Source organism: Pleurodeles waltl, chromosome 2_2 (assembly GCF_031143425.1).
Source record: "Pleurodeles waltl isolate 20211129_DDA chromosome 2_2, aPleWal1.hap1.20221129, whole genome shotgun sequence".
NCBI classification, from domain to species: Eukaryota; Metazoa; Chordata; class Amphibia; order Caudata; family Salamandridae; genus Pleurodeles; species Pleurodeles waltl.
Window position 1 is genome coordinate 804,060,272 of NC_090439.1, and position 19,315 is coordinate 804,079,586.

General features: G+C 46.4%; 1 protein-coding gene across 1 annotated transcript in view; it reads left to right on the forward strand.

The window, feature by feature from the left end:
- Positions 1–19,315, forward strand: part of CA3 (carbonic anhydrase 3) — a 219,717-nt gene that overhangs the window by 92,078 nt on the left and 108,324 nt on the right. The window contains exon 3 of the mRNA XM_069220431.1: positions 19,024–19,142. Within this exon, the coding sequence (XP_069076532.1) occupies positions 19,024–19,142 (119 nt within the window). The remainder of the gene's footprint in view (positions 1–19,023; positions 19,143–19,315) is intronic.

Consider the following 19,315-nt stretch of genomic DNA (forward strand, 5'->3'; position numbering starts at 1 on the left):
TGCTCTGTCCTGGGGAGTGCAAGGCCACAGTCTCTCAGGTGGGTAACTTTCTCACTGGTTTTGGAGGTGGCAACATGCCCATTGCTCTGTCCTGGGAAGTGCAAGGCCACAGTCTCTGGAGTGGGTGACTTTCCAAATGGTTCTGGAGGGGGCTCCATGCCCATTACTCTGTGCTGGGGAGTGCAAGGCCACAGTCTCTGGAGTGGGTAACTTCCCCACTGGTTCTGGAGGGGGCCCCTCATACAGCAGCCCCTGGAGGGTGGCCTACATGGTGTCCGCTGGTGGTGATGGCTGCAAGTTGGTGGCAGATGGAGGTGTCTCCTGGGAAGCCTCTGCAGTTGGTGATGACTGCAGTGCGGTGGGAGATGGAGGTGCCTCCTGGGCAGCCTCTGCAGTTGGTCATGGCTGCAGTGTGATGGCAGATGGAGGTGCCTCCTGGGCAGCCTCTGCAGTTGTTGATGGCTGTATTGTGGTGGGAGATGGAGGTGCCTCCTGGGCAGCCTCCGCGGTTGGTGATGGCTGCAGTGTGGTGGTAGATGGAGGTGCCTCCTGGATGGCTGCACCTACTCAACTGGCGGTGGGGGCCCGTGACCGCTGGTGGTGGTGGAGGTGTCACCCTGACAACCTCCACTGTAGTAGAGGGCTTTATCACCTCCATGACATGTGGCGTGGGTTCCTTACCCTTCCTGGCAGGGGTTGATGGCTTCTTCCCCTTCGTGTCTGCAGGTGCAGGCTGCCTCCCCTCCTTGCCTGGCGGTGCAGGCTCCTTCCCCTTCTTGCCTGGAGGTGCAAGCTCCTTCCCCTTCTTGCCTGGAGGTGCTGGCTCCTTCCCCTTCTTGTCTGGAGGTGTGGTATCCTTCTCACCACGACTAGGTGGTGTCACCACTGTCCCCTGGACTGTTTGGCTGAGGTGCTCTGCTGGGTCTTTGGGACCCTGCCCTTACGGGCAGGACAGGGGGAGGTAGAGGAAAGAGGTCAAGTTGGGCAAGGAAAAACTTCTTAGGTACGGTGGGATGGGAGGATGGAGTAGTCGAGGTTGAGGGAGTGGTTGTAGGAGGTGTATGTCTGCTGGATGTGGGTGCAAGTGCATCTGCTGTATGCTGATGTGAGGTGGATGGCTGTTTGGTGTGTGAGTGCTTGCGTTTGTGTCCTTTAGGAGGGGGGACAAACAGGATAGGAGAGGACAAAGGGGATGGGTGAATGGATGTTTTGGAGGTGTCTGCTAGTGAGGTGTGTGTGCTGCTTGGTGTGGTGATGCTGGTGGTGGATGTTGATGTAGTGCATGCAGGTGTGAGTGTGGATGTGTCTGGGAGGGAGGTGGAGGAGGAAGAGGGGGAGAAAGTAGAGGCAGTGGATATTGTTATGTCTGCAACTGTATGTTGTTTGTGTGAGTGCTTGTGGGATGAAGTGTGGTGCTTGTGTTTGCCTGTGCCACTCTTGGGTGTTGTCTTGTTTGCATGCTCGGCCGTATGTGTGCCTGGGATGGGTTGGGGTTGAGGAGAATGGGACTGGGAAGTGGTACTTGGAGGGGGGACGGTAGAAAAAGAGACAATGGCTGCCATCAGAGAGGAGGCCAGAGCCTGAATCGATCTCTGTTGGGCCACCAATCCACTGTGAATGCCCTACAGGAATGCATTGCATTGCTGCATCTGGGATGCCAGCCCCTGGATGGCATTCACAATGGTTGATTACCCTACAGAGATGGATCTCAGGAGGTCAATAGCCTCCTTACTCAGGGCAGCAGGGCTCACTGGGGCAGGGCCTGAGGTGCCTGGGGAGAAGCAGATGGCTACCCTCCTGGGTGAGCGGGCCTGGGCAACTCACTGTAGGGCTACTGGGAGGCTGGTGCTGGTACGAGGGGTGGCGGCTGTACCTGCAGCTGGGGTGGTCACAGAGGTCACCACCAGGGAGCTTCCATCAGAGGAGGTATCTGAGTCTGCTTTGTCACCTCCTGTCTCCACTGTGATGGTCACTCCGTCCCACTGGTTCCCTCGGCGTCGGTGGACTCTGCCTCCTGGGTCCTGTGGGATTAAGCTCCCTTTGTCGCAAGTGCCTCTGCTCCTCTGCCAGATGATGCTAATGCACACAAGGACAGGATGAAAGAACAAAAAAGGGAGGGAGAGAGACAAAGGAAACACTGGGTCAATGACTGCACCAACACCATACAAAGCACAGTCAGACACAAGGAACAGGCCTAAGCACTGTGCATTGCACTGCCAGTGACATGGCTAGATGCTAAGGCAAGATGAGGGCCACACCCTGCCAACGGCACACCTCCTGGGACCCACGATGCCCTGACTGAAATGAACTGCTAACAAGCTAGGTTACCTCTATTTGATATACACCCATTACCCTAGACATGACCCACGCTGCAATGTCTGGCCTGGCCTTCGGGCACCCACGTACTCACATCCACCACCCGGATTCCACCCCACCAGCCAAAATTTGTAATAATACCCACTGTACTCACCCCCTTGTGGCTGCTGTGATTCCCTCAAGCGCCCATCCAGCTCAGGGTTGACCACTGCCAGTATGCGGGCCATCAGGGGGGGGTCAGGTTCCGACGGGCACCCCTTCTTCGTTGGGAGGCCATCCCTAGCTGGGTCTCCGCGGTCTTCTGTGCCCAGCGTCTCAGGTCCTCTCACCGTTTCCGACAGTGGGTGCTCCACCTGCCATAGACCCCCATGGCCCACACGTCCCTGGCAATGGCACACCATAATCCCTTCTTTTGATGGGTGCTGACCTGCAGAGGCAATACAGACAGGAGAACACCATTAAACAAACAGTCCAACCTGTCACACAAATGGCTCACCATACCCGTTTCCATCACCATTGGCTCACACATTGTCTGGCGAACACCATGTATACCACCAGAAGACATTCCCCCCACCCCATGACACGATGCTTGCACACACATCTTCATGCAGCCTTCCCACATGCATCGTGCCCATGGTGTGCTCACCTGTTGGTCTGGAGGCCCATACAGCAGTCCGTACTGGGGTAGGACAACATCCACCAGTCGCTCCAACTCCTCCAAAGTGAAGGCAGTGGCCCTTTCCCCAGTCACATGGGCCATGGTAGGTTCCAGACACAGGTCACAGCAGCACACGCAGTGTAAGTGTTCTCCTGTTGAAGGTCAGGAAACAAGTGAGGAATCAGATAGAAAATGTTGGTTATGTCCGCGGCGGTGTACACAGTCATCGCCGGCGCAGATCCCCAATGGCCACTGTACTCCATATAGCACAATATTATCCAATGAGGAAATGCACGGTGGTGCAAGACCGCCTTCTGCCACGACACCCAATGTCAGCGGAATTACCTCACTTCCACCTGTCCCTACATAAAGGACACGCAGCTGCCATTTCATGGCACATACCTCATCATTAACACCGACCCATTACATAAGTGCACCAAGTAGACTGCAGTTGTGGTTCCATTGTTCCAATTGTGACAGCCTACTCACTCTTGTGTCCCTTAGATACCTTCCACTGCGGATGAATAGGAGATGGAGACATACCCCGCGTATAGACCCTTTGTGGACTTAGCTACACTGGAGGACAGGCACATTTTACTCACCTATAGACTGGACAGGGCCACAATCACAGAGTTGTGTGCCCACCTGGAGCCTGACCTGATCTCATCTATCCGTCATCCAACTGAGATCCCCCCTCCAGTGCAAGTGCTATCAGTGCCCCATTTCTTGGCAACCGTTTTTTTCCAAGTGACAGTGGGCTTGGCAGCAGGAATGTCATAGCCAATGTTCTCAATCGTGCTGGCAAGAGTGTTGTCTGCCCTGGTAAAACACATGTGCAGCTACATTTTTTTCCCCCAGGTGGAAGAATTGGCCACTGTGAAGGACGGATTCTATGGAATGGGACATATCCCCAATATCATTAGGGCGATTGATGGTACACATATTGCGTTTGTCACCCCACGCCAGAATGAACAGGTGTTCAGGAATCGCAAGAGTTTCCACTCAGTGAATGTGCAGATGTTATGTTATGTTAGGTTATGTTAAGCGTGTTTATATAGCGCCTAACTGCCCGAAGGCCTCGTAGCGCTTCTAATGCCATGGCGGAGATGAACTATTTATGTTCGTCGAAGAATTTAGATTTTAAATAACCAGGTCTTCAGGTCCTTCCTAAAGGAAGTTTCTTGAGAATTAGATCTTATACTGAAAGGCAGGTTATTCCACAGCACAGCACCTTGATATGCCAGTGATCTTCCTCCCCATCTTGATTTCTTCACCGACGGTACTATGATCAGGTTAGCTGATGAGGATCTGAGTGGCCTAGCTGGAATATAGACCTGTGCCAATGTTTTAAGCATTTCAGGACCCTTGTTGAAAAAGGGCCTGTGAATATGGCATAAGGCCTTGAACTGAATCCTCTCTTCAACAGGGAGCCAGTGTAAGGATACGATTCCTGCTCGTATAGAGTATTGGGGATGTTTAAGAGTAGGCGTGCCGCAGCATTCTGTACTCTTTGTAGTCTTTGGATAACAAATTTAGGTGATCCTATAAACAAGGCGTTGCCATAGTCAATTCGAGAACCTATCAGCGCCTGAATGACCAATCTTCTAGTCAGCACCCTGAGCAGGGCAAATGAGGTTCCTGCTATTCTATTGGCATGTTGAGCCATTGATAATAGGGGATCCAGCCAGACGCCCAAGCTTTTGATAAGGCTTTCAGGAGGAGGCAGAGTGGAGGCTCCGTCTAGTCGGCTAGAAATAGCTAGGGGCCTATTTTTCCCAAAGAACAGCACCTCTGTTTTTTCGTTGTTAAGCTTCATTTTACTTCCCGACATCCAGGTAGCCACTGCTTTCAGGCATGGTCCTAGTGCCGTACCCAGGTCTGGTCGCGCTTTCGAGAAGGAAACCACTAATTGGGTATCGTCTGCATATGAGACCAATTTTACTCCAAATGGTTCCACGATCCCTGCCAAAGGCCGCATATAAACATTAAAAAGTAACGGGCTCAAAGCCGACCCTTGAGGAACACCGCAAGTACTAAAGGTACGCTTAGAGATGTAAGATCTATCCAGTACCTGAAAGGATCTACCATGTACATATGAGCGGATCCATTCTAGTGCATTGCCAGCGATTCCACATCCCCGCAGTCTGGCTGCGAGGATGTTTAGATCAACTGTATCGAATGCCGCGCTCAGATCTAAAAGGATGATCGCGGTTTCAATTCCGTTATCCATCCTTTTTTTTGCTTCCTCCGTAATGGCAATCAGTGCGGTTTCTGTTCCATGCTTAGGCCTGAAACCCATCTGAGTGGGATGTAGGAGTTTTCCTTCTTCCAAAAGCGTAGACAACTGGCTATGTACCTGCTTCTCCGTAAGTTTAGCCATTAGGGGTAGCAGTGAGATTGGTCTATAGTTAATCAATAGTTTAGAATCTAAATTGGTTTTTTTTAGAAAAGGTTTCACAATTGCTTGTTTCCATGAGTCTGGTACCATACCAGAGACTAATGAGGTGTTAATAAGTTTGGTAATTAATGGGCCTAAGACTGGTAATCCCATAGTTAAGATCTGGGGGGGCGCAGGATCCAACGGAGATCCTGATTTCGTTGAGTTCAGTGATTTTACCACTATATCCAGACTAATGGGCGTAAAATTTGTTAGGAGGATATCCTCCTGCCCCTCCTGATGCCCTATCTCCTGCTCTTTACTTTGGGAATTGGGATATTGTTTCATAAATATTCTGAATTTTGCTTAAAAAGAAGCTTGCCAGATCCTCTACATGTTGCTGTGGAAAATCCCTGCTTTCTACTTCCTCAGTGGGGTTAATGAGGTCTTTTAAGGCATTAAATATCTCTTTAGGAGAGTTAGCTGCTGCCTCAATTTTTCCAGCGTAGTATGCCGCCTGTGTTTTCCTAATTTCTGAATGGTAATCTCGAATCATAATCTTATACTCCTTTTTGACGGAGTCATCCTGGGTATATCTCCATTTCCTTTCTAGTTTCCTGCAGCCTCTTTTCTTCTCCAAGAGGCTATCATTAAACCAGGGTGCCGATTTCTTTCGGAATATATTTTTGGTGTGGGAGAAGGGTATAGTTTCATCCAGACTATCCTCTATCCATTTATTCATGGATTGCGTGAAGTCTGATATATTGTTTATATTTATATGTCCTGGCCTCTTTTTTTCGAGTGCGTTAATCCACTCGGTGGCTTTTAGCTTATGCCACTTTCTTCTACATGAAGAGGCAGCTGTGTTAAAGAACTTATGCTGTGCAATGGATAGTTCTAGCTCTACCAGGTAATGGTCTGACCATGCCAGCGGGAGTGAAGATATGAATTCTAAACGTGGTACGTTAGAGAAAACCAGATCGAGTGTGTGTCCTTTATTGTGAGTAGGTCCCTGAATTAACTGTACTAGGTCACAAGCATTCATATGTGATATCAACATCTTAGTGGAGGCATTATCCTGGTGCCTGGTGGACCAGTACATCTCCCACGTCAATGCTAAGTATCCTGGGTTGGTGCATGATGCCTTTGTTCTGAGGAATAGCAGCATCTCAAATGTGATGGCCCAACTAGAGGCACAGGGTGTGGCTAATAGGTGAGCCTTGGTCCCCATCCACTGTATGTTAGTGTAGGCTAAATGTTGTACCTCAATACTTGCATGTGACTCTGGCTACCCAAACCTATTGTGGCTGCAAGCCCCTGTGAGGAATGCTAGGACAGAGGCTGAGGAACAGTATAATGAGGCACATGGGCCAACCAGACGGGTCATCGAGAGAACCTTCGGCCTCCTAAAGGCCGGGTTCAGGTGCCTCCATCTGAGACTCACCCGAAAAGGTCTGCCAGATAGTAGTGGCATGCTGCATGTTGCACAACCTGGCCCTCAGACGCCATGTGCCTCTTCTGCAGGAGGAGGAGACTGGAGATGCCCCTGTGGCAGCAGTAGACCATGAGGACAGTGAGGATGAAGAGGCTTAGGATGAGGACAACAGAAAGTCAGGTAGCTGACAGTACTTTCAATGACACACAGGTGAGACAGTGCAACTGCACATTCCTATGACTATTGGTGTATTATGTGTGGCAGTAGCATGATGGCATTAACTTCCTTTGCATCTCAACTTACTGTTACCTATGGTTTGTTATTTTACAGATGTTGGTGATATAACAACTGTGCACTAATGTGCTGACTACAGACAGCTACAGGTCATTATTTCTATGCTCTCACAGTGTACAGTACATTTGCACAAGATGTGACTTTTTCCATAAATACACATTTCCAATCCATAAAATACTAGTAGTCAAGTTGTGTTCAAGGGTGTTTATTGTAGTGCTAAGAAATTGAGGGGAACGTCCAATGGAATGGAGTGATGATGGAGGACAGTCCAGAGTATTGTTCCAGTCTTTTTGTAGCACAGGTGCAGTGTCCAAGGGGCCATAGGAAGGGGGGCAACAACAGTTCAAAGTGGACAATGTGACTGAGTGGGACATAAGGGGGACAATCATGTAAGTCTTATTTCCTGGCAGGGGTCTTGGCAAGTGTCTCTGGCTTCTGTCTGGGTTGCAGGGAATGTTTATGGGGGGTTCATCTTCTGCAGGGAGAGGGGTGCTGGTGGCCTGTGGCTCCTGTGGTGGGGCCTCCTGTCCACTAGCTGCAACGGACGTGGAGGGCAGTAGAGGGCTGGTCAATGGACTTGCTAGTGGTAGGGGCCCGCTGGTGTGCTGTTGCCTCCCTCATAATGTTGGTCATGCCTGCCAGCACCCCTGCTATGGAGATCAGGGTTGTGGTAATGGCAAGTCCTCCCTGATCCCCTGATACTGTCCTTCCTGCAGCCGCCTGTTCTCCTGCACGTTGTCAAGGATCTTGCCCATCCTGTCCTGGGTCTGTTGGTAGGCTCCTAGGATCTCGTAGAGTGTCTCCTGGAGAGTCAGTTCCATGGTCCTGCCTTCCCTCTGGCACACAGCAGGCTTCCCAGTGTCCCTGTTGGCTTGTGCCTCTGTCCCCTGAACGGTGTAGCCACTGACCCCAGGTCCCTGATTGTCTTGGATATGGTGTGTGGCCTGGGGTCCCTGTACAGGTGGGCACACTGCTGATTGACTTGTCCTGGGGACAGAGGTATGGGTATGCTGGGTGGGTGCTGTGGTGTTGGATACTGAAGGGAGAGGCTTTGTGGTGGACTGTGAGTCGGCCTGGGTGACCGGCTGTCCAGTGGTCCCTGATGGGTCAGATAGGTCATCCAGATCCTGAAGTCCAGAGTTACTGTCATCGCTGAGGGCATTTTCTGTTGGGGGACTGGATAGTTGTGGCACCTCCTCTCTGCTGACATTGGCTGGAGTACCTGTGGGGATGTAAGTGATATATTATGATTCATGTGTCTGACATATTGTACATCCCTGGCTTTCCCTCTATCGTTGGTGTTGCCCTGCTACATTTTGCTTGTGTATGGTGATGTATTGTGGGATTGTTCCCTGTGCTGGGCATGCTTTGGTTATGGGTGTCCATGCAGGGCTGGGAGGGCTGTCCATGCATTGGTAGAGCATGCAGGGCTTGGCATTGTGGTTAGTCATATGTATAGGTGCAGTATTTGGGATGGAGTGGAGTGATGGGAGTGAGGGTGAGGGTGTGAGATGACATGCAGGTATAGGAGGCGATAAGTGGGAATTGTTGACTTACCAGTGTCCAGTCCTTCGGCTACTCCAGTGAGTCCCTCAGGATGCAGTAATGACAAGACTTGCTCCTTCCATGCTGTGAACTGTGGGGGAGGAGGTGAGGGTCCACCGCCAGTCCTCTCTATGGCAAGCTGGTGCCTTACTGCTATGGAACGTACCTTCCACTGTAGGTCGTTCCACCTCTTCCTGATGTCGCCCCTTGTTCTTGGGTGCTGTCCCACGGAGTTCAGCCTGTCCACGATTCTCCACCATAACTCCATCTTCTTTGCAATGGATTTCTGCTGTACCTGTGCTCCAAAGAGCTGTGGCTCTACCATGACAAACAATTTCCTCCACCATGACCCTTAACTCCTCATCAGTGAAACGGGGGTGCCTTTGTGGGGAAATGGGTGTTGTATGGTGTGTGTTGAGTAATGTCTGATGTATGGTGCATGAGGGATGTTTGGGTGTAAGTGGTGGGTGTCTAGTTTTTTGCAGTGGTCTTGGTGTCAGTCTTGTGGCAATGATTTGTATTCGTAAAGGGTTGTGGGTAATGTGGGTGTGTGTTTTATAGTGGTGTGGGTGATTGGGTGTGGTGTGTGTATGAATGTCAGATGTCTGTTTCTGGTATTGGCCAATGTAGTGTTTTTGTATGTGGGTGTCCATTCTGAGTGCAGCGGTATGTACCGCCAATGGTTTACCGCCGTTGAATGTCTGCTGTGGTGATTCGTGGGTCATAATGTGATGGGCGTTGTTTTGTTGGCGGAACGGTATGGGCGTTTGCACTAACCTCTGGGCAGGCAGATTTGTGAAGGTGGCAGTTTTCTGTTGGATTGTTGGGTGTGTCATTATATGGTGAGCGGTTAATCGCCACCGGGGCTGTAGGCTGGCAGCCGTCACCATGGCGGTAAGCTGCATTTACCGATAATGTCATAATGAGGGCCTTAACCTGAAAAATTCAGTTTCTGCCATTTTGGATTTTTAAGGAATGTTGCTCCCTGGGATTGATTTTTGCCACACTTCCCAAGAGGTGGTCATCCAAGAAGGTGGTGGCATGCCTGTGATTGGACAGTTGCCCCCCTACTTTTTAATACAGGAGCAAGGATAAATTTGCCAGAGCTGCACCCACACCTCAGATCCCTCCCAGGAACAAGACAAGAAGAAAAAGGATTGCCCTGCTAGACCCCTGACCTGCACCTGGACATTGCACTCTGAAGGACTACAATAGCTGCTCACTTGGGCTTCACCACCTAAATGACTTTGCCTGGCTTCAGCTGGTTAAAGAAGAGACTCCCTGCTTGCTACAGGTGAAAAATAGCTAACCAGAATCCCCTGTACCAAATCCTGGAGAAGCTAACCAGCTGCATTTTGGAGTTTGAGCCAGGTGCATTCTGGAAGTTGGAGTCCTAATCCTCAAGGGGCAACTCAGAGCTTCTGGAACTTTGGGGTGACTTGTGGACTCGTAAAGGACCTTCTAAGACCTTCTGGAAGAAGATCCAGAAGTTTGAAGAACTGGCTTACCTCAACCGTGACCTGGCCTGACTTACCGGTTCATCCTACTGGAAAACACCGGAGCCCCAGACTTCCAGGATTTCACTGGGGGCTCCTGGAAAGGCAATTTGAGGACCTCACATTGAAATCAGCTTGCTATGGAGGGTTGACCACCGTCGGAAGGAAAAAGCTCCAAAAAAGTGGCAAAGTCCGAATGTAAAAAGTTGACCGGGACTTCCCACACAGCATATCCGAGGAGGGCTCCATGGACGTCAGATCGAAATTCAACTTCGACCTGGATGAAGATTTCCGTCCTGAAAAATTGTCTAAGTCCGAAGGTAGAATTCTTCACCGATGTCTCCTGCGATGCATATCCGAAGGGGGATCCAGGGAGGTTGGATCGGATTGGTGACTTCGTCCCACTGAAGAAAAAAAAAGACTAATGCCCATATTTATACTTTTTGATGCAAAACTGCGTTTGCACAGTTTGGCGTCAAAATGTATAGCGCCGGCTTGCGCCATTCCAGGGCACCAGCCTTGTGCCATGTTAATGAAATGGCGCAAACCGGTGCAAAGGGTGGGCTAGCGTAAAAAATATATATATGTTAGCCGGGTGGGGGTGGCGGTATGGGAGTAGAGGGTTTTGCACCAAAAAATGGTGGATGTTAGAGTAAAAAAAAAAGGGTGGCGGTTAGAGTAAAATAAAATTACTCTAACCAGCCTAGTGTAATTTCTTGACACAAAACCATCCATACCACATGACTCCTGTCTTATAAAAGACAGGAGTCATCCTCACCACCCCAATAACCAGCACACGGGACAAGGGTTCCCTGTGCATGGCCATTGCATCCGATGCCATGTAGGGGGGCCCATTTCAATGACATTTTGATAAAAAAATTAAAATACTTACCCCTACTTACCCTATTTACCTGGGATGAGGTTCCCCCATCCTGTGGTGTCCCTCTGGTGTGGGTGGGGTGTTCCTGGGGCTTGGGGAGTACACCTGTGGGCTCTTTCAATGGTGTTTTACTATGGAAATGAGTCCACAGATCCCCTAACGCCTGCCCTGACCCAGGCATTAAATAATGGCGCTTAGCAGGCGTAGTGCCCTTATTTAGGCCCACATCCCTCCTGTTGCATGGGAGGATAAATAAGGCCCTAGGGCCTTGGAGTAATTTTTTGGAAGGGAACGCCCACCCTGCATCTCATTGACGCAAGGTGGGTTCACACATCCCAAAAAATGACTTTAACTCCAATATTTTCACGTTAGACTAGTCTAGCGTCAAAATATAAATATGGAGTTAGGTTTGCGCTGAATTAGCATTAAAAAATAACGCTAATTCAGCGCAACCAGAGTATAAATCTGGGGATAAGTCTGATGGTAAACTTTTGACCGAGGGCTCCTGGTTGCTGCAGCCAGGCAGGGCTCCATCACAGTCGGCCTCAAACTTTGACTTTGTCCTTGTCTAGTGCGACCAAATTACCAAATTGGCGCGTTTAGTTTCTATGCGCTAAAAAACATTTATTCTTTAAAAATTCATAGCTCCGGTTCCCCTAATCTAATTTTAATAATGTTCGTGCCATTTGAAAGATAAAAATATAACCCATTTTTATAGGTTAGTGTTGAATTTTTATTGTGTTTTGTATTCTGCTTATTTACTGTTTTGTGATTTTTAAATGTTTTACAAACCTGTCTCCTAAATTAAGCTTTGTCACTCATTGCCAAGCTACCAAGGGTTGCGCAGGGATTAATTTATTGAGACTTGACTGACCTGCAATTACCAATAATCCACTTTCCGACATCTATATAGTGTACAAAAAAAGACATGCACTGTGCAGAGAGTCCAAGCAACCCCACTTTAGTATCCAGAGGTAAAAAGCAGACCACCTAATGCTCTGTTTTTGTGGTAGTGTGGACGAGCAGTTAGGCTTATCTTGGAGATGTGCTAAGCATTTGCTGTGCACACAGTATCAATAAATGTGGACACAGACTCCAAAGAATCACTCAAAACCAAGTCATAAAAATACTTCACATTTTTATAAAATGTTTAAGACCACAATCATCACAATTGGGTAAGTACTTTTTAAGTTATAATTTTTCAAAGTTTAGCAAAAATAGTATTTTTGTGCGTAATTATGCACCATGGGAATCAATGGAAGAAATCTTGTAAAATGCTTACAAAATCAGGCAATGCTCTCACAAGTGTGACCTTCTGTCTTTAGGTCGAAGACATTGAGATGTCCTGTGAGCCAGCTGTAGATGTTCAGGCAGTTCCTGATTCAAGCGGGAGCAGCAGCTGAAAATCATGGAGCTGGTGCTGAATGAAGAAGGGGACCACTTGGAATCACACTGCACAGGTGGACTTCAAGGTAAGTCCGGTGGGTCCCCTTGGAGTATAGAGGCCACAAGGAGTTAGGGTCCCCTGGAGCACAGCTGTTTTTTCTGATGTAGGGGCCCAAGGAGGCCGGGTGTAGTGCAGATAGGTCAATCAAGGGTTGTGCCTCAAGGCGTCTTTGGAGCTTAGTGCAGATCATTTTGAGGGTGGATTGCAAGTGAGCAGGGCCACTCTAGCGGGTGGTTCTTATGTGTCCTGATGTCCCTCAACTGGTGCTTGCTTCTGGTCCTTGGAAAGACTGGAGTAGACTTTTCTTCTGGGTGTCTGCTGTTGGGGATCCAGTATCCTGGGTTATGGGACGTCTTGGCCACTGGAGGCTGCAGTGCCTCCAAATGTGGCACACTGGCAGGGTTTGTTCTCTGAGTCTGTTGTGTGGAATTGGGTCTGGCTGCTGGGTTCGGTTCATTAATCAGTGGCCAGTTAGTGAATTGGACTTCACTGGTTTCTTGCCTGCAAGGTGCAGGGTGTGATTCCTTCACTCTGGAGGGAGGGACTTGGTAATTTTCAGAAGGCTGGAGGTCCTCTGGGGTTTCTTAGAGCCTAGCTGATGTCCAGTCACCCCTCAATGGCGATTGTTGAGTCCTGGGTGCAGTAGGCAGAGTTTGGAGCCTTTTTCCTCTTGCAGCAGGACTTCTTTTCTGGAGCCTTTGGTCTTCTTTGTGGCTGGCCTTCTTGTGTCCATCAAATCTGATCTGCAGGTCTAGGGGGTGCCCACTAAATACCATAAGGTGCCACTTACCTTAGGGTGGCTACACACACTGTGTAACCACTTCCTGTGGGGAGAGGTCACATCCCTAACCCTGACTGGCTATTTTCCTACCATCCAAGATGGAGGAAAATTAAATAGGTTGGTCATCTCGCCTGCCACACCTGGGGGTGGTGCTGGCTGAGGGAGGCCACTCCTCCTATTCTGACTACGTTTTCCACTCAAAGTGGAGTAGAACAATTGTGCGGATATCTGCTGCTAGCAGCAGAGTCAGAGGCCAGATTTGAAAGTCAGTAAAGCCTTTGTAGTTGACCACTGGGCATGGGTGCCTGCATGGAGGAGGTGGTGTAACACCTCAACCCAGGGAAAGGTTTGTGTTCTGGTTCCTTAGAGCAGTGTCTCACACACCAGGAGTCCAGATTCCTGTCTGGTGGTGGCAGGCTGGTACAAACCAGTCAGCAACCATGCCAGGGCTGTTAGGTTTTGCAGGGGGCACCTCTAAGGTGCCCTCTGGGTACATGTTTAAATAAATCCACCACTGGCATCAGTGTGGGTTTATTATTCTGAGTTGTTTGATACCAAACAACCCAGTATTCAGAAAGGCCATCATGTAGCTGGGGAACTCCTAATGACCAGTGTCCAGCACATGTATTTGCTATGGCTTCCCTGAGCACTTCCTATGTCTTAAGGTTTTGTAAAGACTCAGTAGGGGCATATTTTATCATGCAAGCATATGCCCTCAACTGCATTATAGTGCACCTTGCCTTAGGGCTCTAAGGCCTGCCAGAGGGGTGCCTTACCTATAGTGTAGACAGTGTAAGTGGACAGGGCACTTTTGGTGAGTGCCATGTCAAGTTGAAAACCTTTAAATAGACCTTGTCATGCACTTGCAGTGGCAATCTGCATGAGGCTGGTGTGGAGCCGCTCAGAGTGGCACAATTGGTGCTGCAGCTGGAGGGGGAGGATCTCATTACCTATGACTTAGAGACCAGGGGTACCATTTACTAGGGACTTTAAAGGGTGGCTGAAGTGCTAATACATAGTACAATTTGGGGGAAGTGATCTGGCCCTGGGAACCTGTTTAGTAGGGGCCCAGTGCACTTACAGTTTGAAACCATATCTTTTTCCAGGAAAAAAGGGGGGGCTGCCATGCCAAAAGAGGTCCTTTTTCATAGTGCTTATGGAAATCCTGCAGGCTTGATCATCTCTATGTGTGAACTAAAGCCAAAAGATTAAATGTAAATACTGCATGTTAGCTTTGAATTGCTTGTTTCTGTACTGGGAAGCAAGTAAATACAAAAGTTTCCTTTCTTCTTCTGTAGCATCCATCTTTCAAATGCTTTAATCAGGCCTTGATCCTCTGTGCTACTGGACCACTCGAAAACCTGTAAAATAGTCCAACAAGCCTTCAAATAGAGGCAGAAGGACACGCCTAAATATCCTTTAGTAACACTGTGACATAAAAATGCTAATTTGGCCTAATCCAATATGTGCTTGGTTATATTGCAAACCAATACCTAAAGAATCCAATGCAAATGAGGCCAATGGAGGCTGACCCAAATCTCCTTAACCTGAGTTTAGAACACAATATGTTTGCTATGAATAGCACCAGTGCCATGCATGCCAAACCTAAAAAACTATAGCAGAGATGCTGTTCGAAGGAAATCAAAAACATACTATATATCTGGTTATTAATTTTAAAAGGAAATTACATTATTTAGAAGCATGCCATGAGTATTAAATACTACACAGCTTCCCCGGAAGCGTTTCCGGTCTTGTCTACGAAAAATCCATGGCTATGCCTTGTTTTCAGTCATGCCGCATGATGTCACTCACTGCTGTTCCCTTTTTTGTGACCTGCTCTAATGTGCAATCAGTGAGGGCTGTCCAACACATCATCTCAATGATGGCAGAATGTAGGCCCTTAATCTAGAGGCTCTGTTTTAATTTCCTGTCATTCAAGAATAGGTTTAAGAATAAAAGCATCCTCATTCTATATGCAAATGCTGTAAAGAGAGCGCAGGGACCCCCGCTCCCTCAGACCTGCAGCTGGAGTCGATCAAAAAGAGTACGCGGCTCTCCCCCTGCCTTCATACTTTGATGATTCCTTGTAGGTCAGTGCAGGGTCATTATGTAGGCCCCTGTATCCATGTATCCCCTATTCAGCTAAATTACAATGTAAATCTGTGAGATATGGGAGTCTCGTGCAGGTGGGACCCATTACTTTAGATTGCACCACTGGGTGACTTTGTTGACAGCATGGCCCGTCATAAAAAAAACATTCCTCTGTAACACGACTGACAACTACAGTGTAATTTCTTCAGCACTGAAGCACAATATTTGTTTAATGATTACATGTAATTTGATATCCCAGTAGCACTGGGGTGTAATAGCTGCTGTTATGATCTCTCTAAGCTATTACCTGAGATCAGATAGTAGGTTTCACGCATCAGGTCGATTGGACTGAACCGACATTGTATAGATGGGATGTCAAATGTATGATGCCATAATCATCACAACAAGATAAAATCAATACAATATACAACCTCATACTTCAATTCCCACACCAAGATTAGTAAAAAGGTGAACAATTTTATTTCCCTATATTAACTCTAAAGTTACAAAAATAATTCTCAAGCACAAATGATACATATACAGTCAACAAAGACTGATTAGAATGCCTCATATATCTGAGTTTAATCAGAGCAAATAGCACCAAGATCTATGCTAAAGTAATCAAATACATTAGAACAATTGATAAAACATCAATAGCAATTCAAGAGCATATGAAGAAAACATTTCCTTCGCTAACCAATAAAACCACTAATTAGCATTAACATGTTGGGCTTCATGTAAAAGTTTTAGTAACACAAATTTAGAAAAACATCTAGCTTGGGATATATCAAAAATCTCTAGCAGCAGTTGGAAATAGTGAGTTGCAGCTGGTACCTGAAAAACAAAAACATATAACAAGTACGAATTATACATTACCAAATGCACTACAAAATCATCAAGTTTGTCTGCTTCATCATAGGGACACCTTCAGTAATCAGCATCGGAATATAGGATACAGGATGGGACAGGGTAATGGTTTAGATTTTGGACCATAGGCTACACTAAACCATTAAAGCATTTGGAACATAAACTCCCAAAAGATCTGTCATAGTGATAAACCCAAAATCAACCCAAAAGACTCTCTCTGACTCTTAGTAAGAATGACTCTCAGAGAAGCAAGAATAGCTCTCTCCGACCTCCCAAAGATGACTGCTCTGAACTCAAGAAGTGGTAACCAAACATGAAATTAAAACTGACAAATGAAAATGATTGGACAAAACATATGGTGAGCAACGTATGACCAATTAGAATAAAAACAGACATCTAACAATTATACATTTAAACATCATTCGTAATTTCATTGGTTGTCGAATCCCTAAACTAATACATTTGTATCCTAGACTTCCTTCTCTTCCATCTCTTCTGTGGATCCTTTGTTTCCCCCTCATCAAGAACTCGTGCTCAGGATATGCGATTTAATATTGTTTCATTCATTGCCACCCTCAAGGAAAACACACATTAGTAATATTTCTCTAACAATGAGAATATTAAGACTTCAGACAAGAGTTGAAACATTTAATTAATTACATCATCCAACAACCTTGTATAAGCTTATGTTTTAGTCCTGTACATGTCACTGTTAAAACATTTATTTTATTAAGAAACACATTAAAGAAAATATGTGCAGAATAAATGAAAATAATTCTATTCATGCTAAGTTAACACAAGCCTACATAAGATGGTGGCCATTTCATAAAACACTCGTTTTCATTACTACATTGATTCATCAAAGTTAAACCACACATTAGTGTATAAAATGGGTACATTATCAAATCTATATTTTTATCACTAAAATCTCTGCTTCCACAGAACCTGTGAAAAAAGGTGACAGCAGTCCCAATAGGACTGCTGAAAATGGAAGCCGTTAGGTACAGCTATGTTTTTCAGTTTCTAATCTGAAGCTTAGAAATGTCTTTACTCCAGTAGCCAGCACACCAATTGCTCAACCAAACAAAGTCATGTTGATGACATTTTTGGTTCTTCCTTATTGATTGCTTCAAACACTCATATTCCAGCCCAAGCAATACGTGTTTTGCCACAGTCACTGTAAAACGTGACTTCAACAGGGCTGCAATGGTGAAAAGGATTATTTTCCAATTGCAATAAAGCAGCGCATGCTCCAAAGTAACTTCATCTGGGAATGATAACCCAAAGTGTGTGTACTGATGTGGGGTCAGCCACCCTCCCCTTATCTCCATAGAAAATATCTTTCCCGAAAATCACATATAGCAAAGCCAATAAAGACAAAGAAATGAAATATGATTAGTGTTAAGGTTTTGTTGGATGACTAGAGTTAGGATGTAGGATGGTTGAAATTTTGATATAGGGTGTAGGGCTTGTATTACAAGGCAAGGATAACAGCAGCTGTTGCCTCTGAGTTGAAGGGGCAAGGATGGTGCTCCAGACAGCTATCTCATTCTGTTTCGATTACAGAACTGCAATCTTGCTTTGCTTATGTAAACATCTTATATGCCGGCTTCATAATGTGCAAAATGCCATTGACATACCTGTTACTTAATTCTCTTTAGCCTACTAAAATCCACTTGGACTTCCTCCAGAGGCTACCAGTGAAAAAAACAGGTGTTTAAAACACATTGATTGGGACACAAAGCACTTGCTGGCACTTGTCTTTAGTATCTCAGATCTCGGCTTTAGCCCTTCGTGCCTTCTAACATGTTTCGTTCTTCTTCTCAAGCATATTTGGTCGCGCTCATGTTTCATTATGCCATATCAGGCAGATGCTGTTTCTTGGTTCTTGATCTTTTTCCCCAGTACCCCAGAGTTAAGACCCTGTCCATATGAGTGCTGGGTGAGTGGCATGCGATGAGAGACTAAAGTGCAACGTATTTCGACCATACCTATTGGCATTGCCAAGCTTCTATATCATGATGTGGGAATAACTAATCAAAAGGTGATAGGACCTAAATATCACTGTACAGTGGATAGTATGTTTCAGCCAAGAAAATAGAAGGAATGGAAAATGTTATAATATGATGCACATTAGGCTTTTAATGGTTGTCATTGTTTTAATGCTTAAGGAACACTGAGCATGGATGATGGTTAATAGAATATCTTACAAAATGCTTTAGCACAGATAATCAAATGCTGTATTATAAAGTTCATTACATCGATAACAAAGCTCAAAACATGCTAGGTATAACCTGCTCTTTATAATGTCGACTATGGGTTAGCCCCGTAGAATTTCTGGGAAAGATTGTGGCACATGGTGTTATTCAAAATACTCTCAGTCAATATCCCTTAACACCACAAACTTAAAATGTTCTTCTTCCTGAAGCTTCTCCTAGCAGGGTAAGCCTTGCGTCATCCCACCACGCTCTTGATCACTCTCGAATATCTGTTAGCTTCCATACCCTTTGTGTAAACAGCTGCTAAAGTGTGAAATTACCTGAACTATTGCATATATTTTTTTCTTCACCAATAGCCCCATTGGGGTTTATATTCTGGTCCATACTGTAAATTACATTAATTGTGATTAAATTGATTTACGTCTGGCTGTAGCGAAATATAGTCCTCTAACAAGAGTGGCTGGTTCCAGTCATTTTTGGGGTCTAGAAAGAAACTACTTGCACTGGTAATTGCACAAATAAGCATTCCATATGGATCTCTCATGATACCCTGTAAAGTACTCAAAAGGTATATTTAGAAATTAATGGATATACTATTTATGTTGTTTGACATGCAGTGATCAAGGGAGGCCCACTCAAAGGAGTCTACAGGTTGCGGCAATGTCAATTTCACTGGGGCTCTTGTGATGAACAAGGATCCGAACATGTGGTGGATGGAATGAGGTACTCAGGCGAGGTAGGTGTTTATTGAATAGGAAATTATTCAGTTTTAAACAATAATACAGCATATTGTGTGGCAGCATTATGCTGATATTTTGTCATTTTAACGCACTTTAATACTGGCTCAGCAAAGGCTTCACCTCTTTTATACCTGTTTCACAGCTGAATGTAGCGATAAGCACCGAAATC